Raw genomic sequence first — 16,322 nt, forward strand, 5'->3', positions numbered from 1 at the left:
CGCATGGGAAACCGCCCCGGTAGATTTATAAGTGTAAAAAGTTACAAACAGTCCCTTTAAGGGCAACAGGAATAATGGAGAGAATTTAATTATGATTATTATTATTATTGTTATTATTTTATTGTTTTTGTTTTTTATTTATTTATTTTATTTTATTTTATTTTTTTACTGCTCCACACTCCAGTCCAGTAGGGGGCAGGTAATGCACCTATAAGCTGGTTTGCCGGGAAACAGCAGCAGAGTGAGACCTCCTGTCTGCAGCCTGCTCTCTGCTCAGTGTTTTAGGAAACGTGGCCTTACTGCAGCAGCAGCATCTCTTGTTTATATGAATGAGAAACACACAGCAGCTGCAGCCTCCACCTCCACCTCTCCACCCGTCTGTCCGTCTCTCTGCCGCCGCCGCCGCCGCCTCTCCAGCACTGCACCGCGGTCCCCCCTCTACCCTGAAGCCCATCTCTGAAGACACCCACCATGGCTGATACCGAGCAGATCCCGGCCTCCTCGGCCACAGAGGCCGCCGCCGCCGCCATCCTGGACGCCCTGAACGCCACCGACTCCAACGGCACCGAGGCGGCGCTCAACGCGACGGCTAAGTTCGTGGCCTCTCCGCAGGGCACGGCGCTGGCGTACGGCAGCCTGGTGTTCATGGCGCTGCTGCCCATCTTCTTCGGAGCTCTGCGGTCCGTCACCTGCTCCAAATCCAAGGTAACGTCCAGCTGCTGCAGCACCCAACACGGAACAGACCTCGGTGGTTCTGTGATGTGTCTGCGGCCTTGTGCTGTTTGTTTTAAAGGGCCATTAGTAACCAAAGTAAAGTACCAAAGTGCTCGTGCTTTCCGCTGGTTTGTCCTGGTGCTGGTCACTCCTGATGGGATGCTGCTGTAGTGTACCAGATGTTTATTTACACCTCCTCCACACTGTTTACCTGCTGTCACACCTTGAGGAACCAGGCCAGAAGAATAGATAGTAAAAAAGTTAGTAGTACAAAGTACACAATAATATACCAGATATAAAAATACAAGGAGATGAAGAAAACTGTTAAGCTGAATATAGTGCAGGGTAACAGCTGTGATATAGGACTATTAAAAAGTGAACATAGTGCAGAAGAGATTGTTAAAAGTGAATTTAGTGCAGGGTAACTCCAGTAGCTTAGTCTATGAAAGTGTAATAATATATTATTCTGCATAATGAGTACTTTTACTTTTTGTACTGTAAAGGCTAATACTTCTGTACTTTTACTTGAGTATGATTTTGAAGGCTTTTACTTATAACTGAGTATTTCTACACTGTGGTATTACTACTTTTACTTAAGTCAAAGATCTGAGTACTTCTTCCACCTCAGTCCCAGAGCAACTAACTAACTTTAATCTGTCTGGAGAAGAAATAACTACATACATATATACATAGTAACTTTATTGATCCAGAGGGAAATTCAAGTTTCCAGCATCACAGTTCCATAGTGCAAAACATGTTGGTAAAAAGGCAGTAAAAAGGTTAGTAGTACAAGGTACAAAAAAATATACCAGATCTAAAAATACAAGGAGATGAAGAAAACTATTAAAACTGACTATAGTGCAGGGTAACAGCTGTGATACACGACTATTGAAACAGTGAGTATAGTGCAGAAGAGACTGTTAAAAGTGAATATAGTGCAGGGTAACTCCAGTGCCTTATGAAAGTGCACTGTGTGCATTATTATCTGTCCTGCAGACCTTCCTGAGTCTGTCTGTGGAGCACTCGGGGAATAAGTCACCTGGACAGGTGAACAAAGAGATAACCAGGAACAAAGAAAACAAGATATATACACAGATAAAGAAAAATATATGATTTTATTTAAATACATTTGTGGAATACAAACCAACGATGGAGATGGAGGAGGTTAAACTGGCTGACAGGTGTCGACGTGTAGCTGAATACAGAGCAGTAACTGTGTGTGTGTGTGTGTGTGTGTGTGTGTGTGTGTGTGTGTGTGTGAGACGTGTACAAGAGTGGATGTATTTGCACTCTTTTTTTCTGGGGGTTTTGTGAACATGCGCAGTTGAGCTTTAAGTAAACGGTTAAACCGTCCCACATCCTGTCTGCAGCCTGGAGCTGATGGTGGTGTCACTGTGATGATGAAACTGGTTGAAAGCGGTGGAAAGTAACTAAACTAACATTTACTCAAGTACTTGTACTTGTGTAAATATATAATATTAGAAATATATAAAAAATGAGCTCCACCTTTACCAGCTGCAACATAAAAGCGATGAACACGTTACAGTGGCAGTAGGCAGTATATATTTTTGGTATCATTGGGCAAAAATTCCATAATAACCTTTCAGCATATTGTAATTCAAGTGTTCTGAGAGGAAACTAGACTTCTGCACCTCCTCGTGGCTCTGTTTTCAGGCTTTAGAACATCTTGCGTGACGGGAGACTTTGGCCAATCACAGGTCATTTCAGAGAGAGCGTTCCTATTGGCTGTGCTGAACTTGGCATTCCTTCACCAGATTTCACAATGACGGTGGCGTCACAAACTTTCTCATTTTACAGCTAAACCGTGCACTACGAGATGATTCTGAAAACATCTGAGGAGAGAAATAGACATTAATGTAACATAATATTGATTCATATTTGATCAGCGCTGCCTAGTTTGACCGTTTGGTCGGAGTTCACGAGTGATTGACAGCCGGCTCTCATAGACGGCAGCTGGACAGCGGTCCTCAGATCAGCTCTTACTGCTTGTTTTTCTCCGGTCTGTGAAATCTTGCAGATGCCGTTGGGAGCACCGGAGGACACGGAGGTTAACTGTTTCATGTACTACTGTCATGATATAGCGACCGTTTTATAAAAACATTTTCTTAATCATATTTTCTCCAATCTCGCCTACTTCAGCTTTAATGCATCAATAATTGTAAACCAATAATATAATAATAATTATATATATATATAGATAGATAGATAGATTGATTCATTGAAAAATTAATATAATTTAAATTGTCAGTAATTAGGCTATCATTTATCTTTTATTATTACACAGCTGTGTTGAATACTCGATTCTGATTGATCAATCACATCGTTCTGCGGTCTGTAATCTCTTTATAACAGACTGTTGCTATGGGCGCAGTTCTGATGTCAGACTTCATAAGTAAGTAGCCGTGTAATAAGCGGGATAATGTACAGCTAGCCCTGTCGGGGAGTCTTTCACAACAATGACCGGCTTGCTGTACATTAACCCTTACATACTGTATATGCATCTGTTGACTGCATTAGAACCAGTAGTGCAGGTTGTTCAATTAATGATGATCATCACTGAAAGCGACAAACAGAAGGAGGAGAGTTGACTTCAACTCTTTAGTTCTGAGGCCTGAGGATGTTATCATCAGCTGCGACAGAGACGCTGGTTTTGTTTTCACCTTGTGAGTCTGTTTGTGAGTCATCATGACGACATGTGGTCCTGATCATAAGTGAATACAGGCTTGTTGCCATTGATTTAATACAATTGTCTCACAGTGAGAGTGTACGGTGGCCAGCAGAGACAAATACAAATGGGTATTGTTGTTGTCCGAGGTGTTGGCTCAGGTACTGGCTCAGGTGTTGTCTCAGGTGTTGTCTCAGGTGTGGTGTAACTGGGCTTGAATCTGACTCCTGAACCTTGTTGCAGATCATCCTCCTCCGTCTTCTTCTTCTTCTCTCCTTCTCTCTTTGTGCTTCCTGTCTCTCTTTCTTCTGTTGGCCATCTTTATAATGAGGTCAAATAACATAAAATCATTTAAACTGTTTTCCTCTCAGAATTCAACGATGATGATTTGTTTCCTGATTTTTGGGTGGGTCCTGCTTCCTGTCCTCCTCTTTGTTGCCGATCTGATCCCTCTCTTTTCCTGTCTGTCTGTGCACATCTGTCTGTCCATCCATTCTGTCTGTCTGTCTGTCTGTAGGAGCTCGGAGAAAATGATTACGATTCTGGGTTCAGAGTGAGTATAACGGACGCTTGTTCACAGCACTAACACATCAGTAAATACACAGAGTTCACTTACTAACAGTGAATAGTGGAGCTTGCAGCAGCTACAGAGACACTCAGGAGTTGTAGTTCGTTAAAACTCTTCTGCATGAGGTGTTTGTACACTTTATATTTAGTTGCTTTGGAACATGAGGTTGTACTAGTTTCCTCACTGATTGACTGAACGCTTAATTCAAGACAGTGCTCACCTTTTAGTGCAGCAACAAGGATCCTCTTCCTCCTTCTGTCCTCATCTCCTTTTGCCTTCACTATCATCTCCCTTTCTTTCCCTTTCCTCTCCTCTGTCCCAGTTTGTCTCTCGGGGGAGTAGATGGAGGAGAATATAGATAGAGGTGACTGTCAAGCTTCTCTCTCAGGGACTTCCTGTCACTCCGTCTCTGTCTGTTTGTGTCTTTGGTAACAGCAGCAGTGTAGAAGGACAGCGTGAGCACTCAGTGATTTACTCACCTGGAAACTGAGGCTGGCAGTTTTCAAAAAGCCAAGTTCAAACACGCAATACATTCAGATGTAATGTGTGAAGTGGAGCGATGTCAGAGAAAGTGTTTTACCAAAGAACGTATATTGATAAGAAGTGAAAGACAGTTGGTCGTTCAATTGCAACGTCAGCGCCCAGCAGCAGAGCTACGCTTCCGCCATTTTGGACTGAAAGCGACTACCGGACGCCAGTAAAACGTCCGCTTACAAATAGGTGAATCGAATCGACCTAGCCCTATCTCCCCATTCGATACTATCACGATACTTGGGTGACAAATTCGATATGCATTGTGATTTTTAAATATTGCCGTTCTACAAGTATTGTGATTGGATATTGCGATTTATTGTGATTTTTGGTCGACTTTTTTAAACACTAGACCATGGGGAAAAGTTGAATCATACACTTCTAGGGACTTTTACTATGGAAAATATCAAAATTAATACAGTAAAATGTTTGTTTTCAGCATGTATGTAGTCAGAGATGTCCTGAAGTCAAATATATCAGGATCATTGTCTGGAATTATTTGTTACATTTTTTTCGAGCAGCCCAAAAATCAAGGACTAAAGACATTTCCCTCACAAATTAGTGGTATTTTCTTTTTAATTTATAAGGAACATGTAATGTTTTATACTTCTGGTGAATATAATCAATCTTGCAATCAATCTTATTTCCATATATGCATTTTTTATATACAGTTCCCTTTGTTAACACCTTATTTTGAAAAACCGGACGTAGTCACACATGTATACTTCCTCTAACTTCTCCAAGTGCGTCGCTAGCTCTCCCATCAGCTCCGTTCTCTTTACTGGACTGAACTGGACTAATGCAATCAAACAAATGGCCATGTACCGAGCTATGAATGAAATGGAATTTGCCACCCAGACATATTGCACAAGAAAACAACAAATAATTTTAGTAAAACGGCATTTAATCAGAGACAGTGAAAAAATGTGTCATTAGTTTGGCTGAGTTTTGAACAAATTGTTTCTATATAATATACGGTGAGTTTGATTATTGTGACTGGTCTGGCAGATGTGGAGGTGCGCTCTGAGTCAGTGGACCGGAAAGTCTGGTGTAAAAAGGGCTATTCTTCATGGAGGCTACTTACTTCTTGTGGGATGTATGATATGATTTGCAGAGTGTAACGGACTATTTAAAGAGTGTTCTGATTGTCAGGAGCTTGTTTTGACATGAACACAGCTACTTTTAAACATTATGAAAGACTTGGATATCAACAGACTTTTGGATATGCACAAATATCACAACGCCGTCTGAGGTGTTTTACGTTAATCAGAGTATGCACGGCTGCATGTTAACAGGAATATTAGTGGAATATTCAGTTTCATTAGTCATGTCAACAGCTTAGTAGGAATGTTGTGTTTTTAGGAATAAGGGAAAAAACGTGAATACTTTGTGCGTGTAAACAGTCAGTGTTAATGTCACTGATAAGAATGATGGTCCCAAACACAAGTCTTTATAAACAAAATTGTCCTTTTTAACAATTCGTACTACATGGTAAACATTGTCGTCGACGAAGAGTAGAATCATTTTCTATCTAAATGCATGAAGCTCAGGCTGCTGATGGAAATCCACAAGTGTTATGTTCTTTTAGACTAAACTAGATCCTGTTCAGGTGAACTAGTCTGAGCTTATTTCAGGACTGAACTCAGCGTGTTTCTTGGTTTTAACTAACTGAAATGGAGTTTGTATTGTTTTGAGATAACTACTTGTTTTATACATAAACACTGAAAACCACAACATCCCTCTCTTTCTAATGACACATTGCTTCCCATCTTCTCTGTTTCTCTCTCTCTCTCTCTCTCTCCTCCCAGAATGCATCAGACATGCCAGAAACGATCACCAGTCGAGACGCAGCGAGGTTTCCCATCATCGCCAGCTGCACTCTGTTTGGGCTCTACCTCTTCTTCAAGGTAACACAGGGTTTCCTCAGCCCTCCTCCAGGACATACTTGCCAACCCTCCCGGTTTCCCTGTAGTCACAATTCTCCCATATTTCTCCCCGATTTTATAGCAGATTTTCACACTTTTTTTTCCTTTTCGTTATCTTAGCCTGTTTCTGGAACTGAACAGTGTGTATAATAACTACCCTTTCCACCTGGACGACAATAGAGCTACACCAACTGTCGTTTCCTGGCAAAAGGGAGCAGTCTATGCTCACGACACAGCGCAGTTTGAGCTCATGCTTAAGCTGCGCTCGTCACAGCGTGCAGCGCCCAAATTTGGGCTTTGGTCTCTGCAGGGCAAAGACGTAGTGGCGCGGCGCAAGCGGTTAGAAATAACGGGTTTCAGAGCGCAGTGGTGCCGTTGTCGCGTTGTGTCTGAAAGGACCTTCAGTGAGTGAGAGAACTAAGAGAAAGAAATATTCAAGCAGGAGCAAAAATAAATGAAAACGGATGAATATTAGTTTATGCCAGAGATTCACACGCCAAGTTCACACCAGAGGGGCGAATTATTCAGTTTTCTTTCCTGAGAATTAAAGTTAAAATCAAATGTTGAACAGAAAATGCTGTTGCAGTGTACTTATTATTTTGTTATTTTCATTCTTTTAAAATCACCAGATTGCAGGAAACAAAGTTTCCTGGGGGAAAGACCCCAGACCCCCCGCTTTGGTTTTGAAATCCTCCCTTTTTTAAGATCTCAATGTTGGCAGGTATGCTCCAGAGGCCTCCTGTAGCGAGGGTTTGGATAAATGAGTCCAGCTCACTCAGTTTAATATGTGACGTGTGTTCTGATGCAGGTATTCTCTCAAGAGTACATCAACATGCTGCTGTCCATCTACTTCTTTGGGCTGGGCGTCCTGGCTCTGTCTCACACTATGAGGTAAATCACGATGTATGTGTTGGGGAAATATAAAACATCATGACATTGATGTTGAAGGTGATTCACTCTGTTCTTGTTTCTGTCTCTCAGTCCTCTGATGACGAGAATCTTTCCTGATTCTTTCTCAAACAAGCAGTTCCAGCTGCTCTTCACTCAGGGCTCTGAAGAGTCTAAAGAAGGTGAGACCTGCTGCCCAACACTGGAAACAACACTGTTTACCAGTTAACCTTTGATTTTGATGTTAATACAATTTAAATCTGACCAATATAATTCAGACCCACGTCTCTCCTTCTCTCTGCAGAAATAGTCAACTATGAGTTTGACACCAAGAACCTGGTGTGTCTAGTCATCAGCAGCGTGGTGGGAGTCTGGTACCTGCTCAAAAAGGTAACGTCAAAGGTTATATTAGATATATTAGGTAGATATGTAATATCTTCAGCTGTTATTGTTAGTGACAACTGTCTTCACGACTAGCGCTGAACGATTTTGAAAAAATATATCTAATCGCGATTATTTTGACTGATATTTTGATGATAATTTTTACATAATTATTCAAATTTTCATTGAAAAGCATATTAAAATAATTATGGTGTGATTAAGGGGGTCTGTACCAAACAAAGATGTTTTCTTAAGTCTTCAGTAGAATATGATGTGTAGGCCAGGACATCTCTGCAGCACCACAATATTTAATTTAAAATGTTATCACAGAGCTGCAGAGCGCTGACATCATATTTATGTTTCTGTGACCACAACTGTTTCTATGATGTCACAGTACTGGATAACCAATCATATACCTGTCTGGACAAACAGTAGATTATGTGACGTCACAGTTTAAATAGCCAATAACCTGTCTATTATGTGACGTCACAGTTTAAATAGCCAATAACCTGTCTGTTTTGTGACATCACAGCACTGGATAGCCAATAACCTGTTTGGCCTGGCATTTGCCCTGAATGGAGTGGAGCTGCTCCACCTGAACAACGTCAGTACCGGCTGCATCCTGCTGGGGGGGCTGTTCGTCTACGACGTCTTCTGGGTGAGATGACTTTTTAACACACATTCACTCACAATAAAAACACTACATGTCTATTATTCTACAGTTCAGTATTTATTTAACATCCAATCAAGTTACAAAATGAGTTAAACTAAGAATCACAAAGAACGTATTGCTCTGATTGGTTCCTGTAAATAAACTGCGGTAAACCAGCCGAGTGGAGACTGATGAGTGATATATTATTCTGCAAAAACGTTCATTAATATCACCAGTAACAATTAAAGGTGCTAAATGTGAGATTGGGAGCATTTCTATTGTCTCTGCACGGCTCTTGACATGGCGACGGCTGATGGCGGGGACACACTGCCCGCACGAGCAGTGCGTGACGGCTACCTCGCTGAACTGCTGCGTGTTTCACGCGTGTGGCGTCCGTTCTTTCTACATAGAGTTTGCCTTTCATAATCCACAATTTAAACCCCGTACTTTATTCATGGAGCCGTGCCTGTCACTGCATTTTCTACAACATTGTCCTGTAAATATTTCAGAATAAAAGCCTCGTGTTGACAAATGAAGAAATTCTGTCCAAAGCAAAAAAAACGCTTGAGCGCTTTTATTTTGAAATGTAAGCAGGAAGTGTTGATTTAAAAATAAATCTTTACTTTTTTTTCATGTCTGTGACATATTCTACAGAAACAGACATTAAAGCTGTAGTAATGTTGCTGGTATGATGTCAATATACTGTCAAAAGATCATTTTCACTGTCTGTTGTTGCTGTGAACCGTGCAGCTCACAGTTAAATTAGGCAAGACCTCGAATCTCTAGAAGAGACGCAGCTGACCTGTTAACATGGACGCTGAAATAAAAAACAACAGGTTCCTCAGCCGCCACACGCTGCCTCGGACACCTGTGTGTCCCGGGCTTAAGCCTGTGGCCAGCAGGTAACAGTGCTAACAGTGAAAAAACGGCAACACTGCTAACAGAGACAATGGAAATTAAATTTAATAAATAAGGTTTACTCCACTGTTTGTGAGTAAAAATTAAATGAAAAATTAACTTTTACAGCTTTTATAAATATGAGCCTGGGCCTTTAAAAGATGGTCTTTAACAATAACTCAGCAGCACCTGAACTCACCGTTACATCTGTATTCTGATTTTCTCTCCAGGTGTTTGGGACCAACGTCATGGTAACAGTTGCCAAGTCCTTTGAAGCACCAATCAAATGTAAGTATGTGAGAAACAGTTGTTTCTACAGGTTCTGAATATCAACACGACTCTCTCTGGATACATGAGTCACCGCCTCAGTGCTCACGTCTGTGGTTATTTTTAGTCTCTGCTGGTCACCATGAAACATCCCGTCACAAAGCTCATTTCAGACGCACTGTTTTATTTTCATTACATTTTTGTACGATTCTCTCTCTCTCTCTCTCTCTCTCTCCCCCCCCCCCCCCCCCCCCCCCCCAGTGGTGTTTCCTCAGGACTTGTTGGAGAGAGGACTTGAAGCCAGTAACTTTGCCATGCTGGGTCTGGGTGACATCGTCATCCCAGGTATCTTCATCGCCCTGCTGCTGCGCTTCGACGTCAGGTAACACCCTTCTTCTTCTCCTTCTCCTTCTCCTCTTTCTCCTTCTTCTTCTTCTTCTCCTTCTCCTTCTTCATCTTCGTCAGGTAACATCCACCCTCTCTGGCGAGTGGCAAGTGTCACTGGCCCAATTCTAATCCGGCCCTTCACCCTTCCTGAACTCTGATTGTAGTCACACTCCCAGCTGAATGAAGCACCTCCTTTAAGGTGTAGGGTATAAATACAGCGGCCACTTCGGGACGAACTTCCCTCTCTCCGGCAAGCAAATAAATATCAGAATCAGAAATACTTTATTGATCCTCGGGGAGGAAATTGAGTTATGTTTTTGCTCCCAATCTATAATATATATATATATATATTTTCTTCTTCTTGTGACAATGTGACTGTTTCTTTTTTCTTTCTTCTTCTCTGCCTCCATCTTTTGTTCTTTGTTGTCTCTCTCTTTGGCTGAGGTAGATTTGGAGGTTTAATGTTCCTCATGATGATGATGATGAGATTTTTCTTCCTGCAGCCTAAAGAAGAACAGCAGGACGTACTTCTACTCTAGTTTCCTGGCCTACATCTTCGGACTGGGCCTCACCATCTTCGTTATGCACACCTTCAAACACGCACAGGTACGAGGCAACAGGTCAAAGCCACATTTTGGTGAAACTATTCAGCCTTTCATGGCCAAAATATCATCAATGTCCTGTGTAGATGAAACAGTTGTCACACGTGCAAGCATATTTGCCCACTCCCATGTTGATAAGAGTATTAAATACTTGACAAATCTGATTGATGATCATGTGTTTAATCACGATTAAATATTGTAATCGATTGACAGCCCTTTGTATATATTTATTACTGGAAATCAATTAACAAGTTAATCGTGATTTATCAGAAATTAATGACACATGTTTTACATACATATACATACCAATGGATTCCTTAGGTTTTCTAGTTTCATATGATACCAGTATCTTCACTCTAGCTTTAAAACTGAGCCCGCTACAACCTAAAAGTCACAAGTTGCGTTAAAGATATTAGTGGCGTTATAACAAATTTGCGTTAAAGTGTTATTGTCACGTTGAATTTGACAGCTGTAGTTCTACAATAATATGGCCACAGAGGAGGCTGAGCCTGTCTGTCTGTCTGCTGGATGTTAACCTGTCTGTCTGTCGGTCTGTCTGCAGCCCGCTCTGCTCTACCTGGTCCCGGCCTGCATCGGCTTCCCCGTCGTCGTAGCACTGCTCAAAGGAGAGTTCACAGAGATGTTCAGGTGAGTGACCATGTGATGATTTGTTTGTTGCAATTCAGTCTACTTTCCAAGAAGAACTGTTGGGATAACGACATCTCAGTTCTTCTAAATTAGTCAAAAATCGTTGGATCTTTTAGGTACTTTTGTAGTTGAGTTAAAAAAGCATTTTCTTGGTTTTAATACTAAAATAATGAAATATATTATTTGTTACAATAGAATTCATTAGTAACTCCTGATGTTATGATGTGTAGGTTCAATAGTCTGTGCGTTGAAATCTCTCAGCTGATTGGTCGGTTTGGTTGAAGTGAAGCCTTTTTGATCACATGATTTGCTCTTTGCAAAAAATAAACTACTGCTGTGTGATTGGACAGCAGATTAAACAACTCTTCAGCCTCAACCTGCCTGAAACAAGAGAAACATCTGCAAAAGTTAAATTTTATTAAGTACGGAAACAGACTGACTGCGACTGTGATGGAAATCTGTCTACAAGTGAAAAAGAATTATAAAAATGTTAAAGTCCTCCTCCAGCCAACTTTACTTCCTGTTTTTTAGTTAACGTTCTTTCTCAAACAGGGAATGGGGGTGTGGTTAATAGTCAGACGTAACTCATTACCATGGCAACCAGATTGCATCGTTTTTCAACCACGTTTTACTGGCGTCTGGTAGTCGCTTTCAGTCCAAAATGGCGGAAGCGTAGCTTTGCTGCTGGGCGCTGGACGTTGCAATGGAACGAACAACTGACTTTCACTTCTTATCAATATACGTTCTTTGTCGTCACGGTGACGTCTTTGATTGACATTGAGATCCTCCTCCTCCTCCTCCTCTTCCTCCTCCTCCTCCTCATCATCATCATTTAGTTTCCCAACACCTCGTTCAGTCCCTCCATCACTTGTCCTCATCAGCTCCCTCTCTTACTCCTCTTCCTTTCTTTTCTTGCCATCTTCTCGCCTCCTCTGCTCCGTCACCACCTCCCCTCTTCTTCTTCTTCTCTCTTCCTCCTCCTCTCTTGTCTTCCTCTTTCGTCGTCCTCCTCTCTCTTTCTCTTCCTCCTCCTCCTCTCTCTCTTCTGCCTCCTCCCTGTTCCTCCTCCTCTCCATCCTCCTCTCTCCTCCTTTTCCTTTTCTGCTCTCCTCCTCTCTCTTCCTCCTCCTCCTTTTCTGTCTCATTCTCTCGTCCTCTCCTTCATCCTCATCCTACTCTCTCTTCCTCCTCCATCCCTCTCGTCTCTATAATATTTTAACAGCAGAACTCTGTAGTAGCTTTTATTAACTTTAGAGTTTAAGATTAAAACTTACACATTCTCTCTCTCTCTTTCTCTCCTCCCTGTTTTCTTTCATTTTTATCACCTTTCTTTTTCTGATTTTCTCCTCCATCCATCCTCCCCCTCTCCTCCCTCGTCTCCCCCGTGGTTAGCTATGAGTCGTCAGAGGAAGTTCTCCCTGGCTCTTGGCTCTCCCAGGCTCACTTCCTTCCCAACTGTCAGCGGCTCGCCCGCCAGCCTGGCTAGCTCCATGGATGCAGTCTCTATGGCGACAGGCTCCTCCCCCCGTCGCAGACGGTTACAGCCCACCGCCATGTAGAGGCCCCGCCCCTCTCTCTTTACTCCCCCCGCCCCCTCCTGTCTCACCTGGGCAGGTAATCAGCCTGTTAACCAGTGCTGTCATCCCCTCATTCACCTGGCCGTCTGTGTGTCACCACCTTAACAACCATCGCAACCACTACAACCATCACAATCACTACAACCATCGCAACCACCACAACCATCGCAATCACTACAACAACCACAACCATCACTACAACCACTACAGTCACTACAACCACCACAACCATCGCAACCGCCACAACCATCGCAACCACTACAACCACCACAACCATCACAATCACTACAACAACCACAACCACTACAACCATCACAACCATCGCAATCACTACAACCACCGCAACCACCACATCCACCATAACCACTACAATCACCACAACCACCACAACCATCGCAACCACTACAATCACCGCAATCACTACAACCACCACAATCACCACAATCATAGCAACCATCACAACCACAGCAACCTTCACAACAACTACAACTATCACAACCACCACAACAACTACAAGCAGAATAAACAACTCTTCAGCCTCAGATTTATCAGTTTGCTCAAACTAACATGAGTCCACCTGCAGCTTGGAGGATGACCTTTGACCTGCAGCTTCTACTATAGTCATACATAATATTCACATTTTACCAACAATCTTCTTTTTATTTTTTTACTTTGAGCACAAAATTAAGCCAACAGTGTTGCTAATCAACTTAGTTGGAATATCATAGAAATGCCAAAATACACTTGAGGGGGGGCTTTAAATAATGTTTGCAATTAATGAAAATAATCCTGCAGAAGTGAAGGAAGTTCTGCTGATGGATGATTTTACACTGAAAATGGAAACATTTATGATGATGCATTTGTTTCTCTCTCTTCCTCTTCCTCCTCCTCCTCTCCAGGTACGAGGAGACCCCTCCCGAGGACACAGACGCTACAGAGGCTACAGAGGCTACAGAGGCTAAAGAGGACTCGGAATCGGAGAAGAAGGACCAATAGCATCCCTCGCTGCCCCTCCCTGCCCCCCCCACCCCTCCTCCTCAAACGCCTCATCCAGCCTGCTGCCACCACATTTCACTGAAGCCCCTCCCCCTCCCGCCTCTCCTACTTCCTGTTTGTCGCCGGGGGGGAAACGGGGCTCACGTAGCCAAACGTTGTCTGTCTCTGATAAGCGCGGGAACGGCCGCTGGTCTCCATGGTAACGGCTGCTGTCGTGCTACCCGGTGGTGGTGGTTGTTTGGTTACAGACTCGGTGCCTACCATGATTCCTCTCCGTGTCTCTACGCTGCTCTCACACAGGAACACACAGCGCCCAGCGAGTGTCGTCTTGGTTTTATTACAGTCAAACTTTGTCCAGCAGTTTGTAGAATCAGTACCAACAGCATCAGAACATCTTGTGTGTTTTTGCAGCTTGTTGGATCAGATAGACCAGGAGGTGTGTTCAGACCAAACGCAAAGCGGATTTTTGCCTTGCGTTACAAGTATTCACCCTTAACGACCAACGTTTGTGCTAACTTGGTTAGCAGACTGCATGTGATTGTCATAAAGTGATCATGTCTGTAAAGGGGAGACTCGTGGGTACCCATAGAACCCATTTTCATTCACATATCTTGAGGTCAAGAGACCCCTTTGAAAATGGCCATGACAGTTTTTCCTCGCCAAAATATTAGTGTAAGTTTGTAGCGTTATTTAGCCTCCTTCCCGACAAGCTAGTAGGACATGGTTGCTACCAATGGATTCCTTGGATTTTCATATGATACCAGTATCTTCACTCTGGCTGTAAAACTGAGCCTGTTACAACCTAATAATCTCAAGTTGCGTTAAAGAAATTAGTGGCGTTAAATGTTGCGTTATCGCGTTAACTTTGACGGCACTACTTTATAGATCCATGTCACAGACGGCGACAATAAGTTGTCCTCCATTTCTGATTGTCGGTGACGTCAGGAAAATCGCGGTCTGAACACACCTTTAGACTCGCTGCTTGAAGGGAGCGTTTGGTTTAGTCTTTAAACAGCCTCAAAAGTGGAGAAACCACACGGTGCAACAAGCGCTTCTTTTGTTTTCTTTGTCTTCAAAGCCTCCAAACAAAGAACCACGATTAATTTAAATCCTCCGGGTACCTGAGCTCGTATATTCCACGGTGTGACTTCTCAAACTGACGCACCGCTGTTACTTTCAGTCATCCAGGCGTGGTTCTTTGTCTCTGGGTTTCTTCACATCGTAGTTTATTTGGCGCCGGGCCGCCGCTCATTCTGCCTTCTGCTTTCTCACGTCAGTGTTTTCTGTTGGTTCAGTTTTACTTTGTTTTATTGTTTCTTGTTAAAGGCCAGAATTTTAAGATGAAAAATGCAGTTAGAAGTTTTTGATTGTAATACAGTTATTTGTTTAAAAGCTGTACTGTGTTTTTACACCCACCTGTCTAAATACTGACTGTACGTGTGAACCAGTTCTGTCCCGCTGCTTGCCAGGAAATAAATCCCACTTATGATCAGGCACTGTTATGGTTCATTTATCCAGAGCACATGTTGTGCTCTTAATAATAATAACTGTGTTATACCTGAAAGGTGGGAATGTTTTAGAGCATGCACAAAACTTAAATGGACAACAGCTGTAGCTGCAAACCAAAGGGATCAAATGTTTTCCTCAGACTCAGCTCCTTTCTAATAGTTCTGGTTCTTCAGAGTCCTTTAAGCAGACCGGACAGGTGAGTGGTCACCTGTCTGGTTAAACAATCCGTACATTTGTTTTCGGTCTTAAAGTTCTGGTCTGTGAGAGGAGTGTGAGGAGAGGAGTAAAGGGAGGAGGAGGCAGACTGAACCTCCTCTGCTGAATATTTCCAGTCCTCACTCCCAGATCTTATTGGTGGAGAGGCTGCGAAGGGCCGGGCCCCGTGGCCTCCTCGTCCAATAAGCTGTGAGAATGAGCCAAGGAGCTTCAGGGTTTCTCCACAAGCGTTCTCTTTGTTGAACATGACAAACATCACTGGACTGAAGCTAAAGCTCAATAAATTTACCAAAAGAGTTGACAGTGCAGAAGCTGTTTTTTGGATTTATTCTCCTGTCTTAATACAGATGTGCAAAAATAACTTTTGCGCTGACTGAATTCTAAGATGCAATTCAGAATTTGTAGAGAAATGTCAGAATGTATTGCTAAAAATCAGATTTTTTATATTAAAGGGCGACTCCAGCAATTTGATATTGCACTATTGTAAAGTTAGGTGACTCACAAGAGACGAATAAAAACAAAAATGGTCAAAATTAAAGCAGCAGAAGACGAGATATCCTGACTCTTAGTTCCTATTACGGGTCGAGTTAAAAAAAAAAACTGCTGGAAACTACATTTCCCATGATGCATAGTGGCTCTTTAAAGTCAATTTTAAGTCATGTCAAAATAAAAGTTCAAATTTAGATGGCAAAAGTTGTCAGAAGAATTTGGGGAGAAAAGTCTTCTGAGATTTAAAGAAATCTGACTTCAAAATATTGACTATCACAGAATTACCATTTTTACTACTTTTTATTAATTGGACAGTTATATAATGGCATTTGGGCATTTTGCTGTGTGACTGAATTTAGAATTAGTAGAAAAATGTCAGAATTTGTCAG

At 42.4% G+C, this 16,322-nt stretch overlaps 1 protein-coding gene across 6 annotated transcripts; it reads left to right on the forward strand.

Moving 5' to 3' along the window:
• Positions 1-266: 266 nt before the first annotated feature.
• On the forward strand, positions 267-15,212 carry hm13 (histocompatibility (minor) 13). Of its 6 annotated transcripts, none has more exons than XM_074644844.1 (12): positions 267-705; positions 3,918-3,953; positions 6,308-6,406; positions 7,233-7,315; positions 7,406-7,494; positions 7,617-7,702; positions 8,226-8,351; positions 9,473-9,530; positions 9,771-9,891; positions 10,400-10,502; positions 11,061-11,146; positions 13,623-15,212. In XM_074644844.1, the coding sequence occupies exons 1-12, from the start codon at positions 472-474 to the stop codon at positions 13,717-13,719; spliced, it is 1,218 nt and encodes a 405-aa protein (XP_074500945.1). In that variant the 5' UTR covers positions 267-471; the 3' UTR covers positions 13,720-15,212. The 6 variants fall into 6 exon arrangements, with proteins under 6 accessions (XP_074500945.1, XP_074500948.1, XP_074500947.1 ...); XM_074644847.1 differs by having other exon boundaries at positions 268-705; positions 11,061-11,158; positions 13,670-15,212; XM_074644846.1 differs by having other exon boundaries at positions 269-705; positions 11,061-11,168; positions 13,672-15,212.
• Positions 15,213-16,322: the final 1,110 nt, after the last annotated feature.

Source organism: Sebastes fasciatus, chromosome 8 (assembly GCF_043250625.1).
Source record: "Sebastes fasciatus isolate fSebFas1 chromosome 8, fSebFas1.pri, whole genome shotgun sequence".
Taxonomy (NCBI): domain Eukaryota; kingdom Metazoa; phylum Chordata; class Actinopteri; order Perciformes; family Sebastidae; genus Sebastes; species Sebastes fasciatus.

Coding starts and splice junctions, on each gene's coding strand:
- hm13 (XM_074644844.1), top strand. CDS start 472: ATGGCTGATACCGAGCAGATCCCGGCCTCCTCGGCCACAGAGGCCGCC. Junction 7,703..8,225: donor TCTGGTACCTGCTCAAAAAG/GTAACGTCAAAG, acceptor GTGACATCACAG/CACTGGATAGCCAATAACCT. Junction 10,503..11,060: donor ACACCTTCAAACACGCACAG/GTACGAGGCAAC, acceptor GTCTGTCTGCAG/CCCGCTCTGCTCTACCTGGT.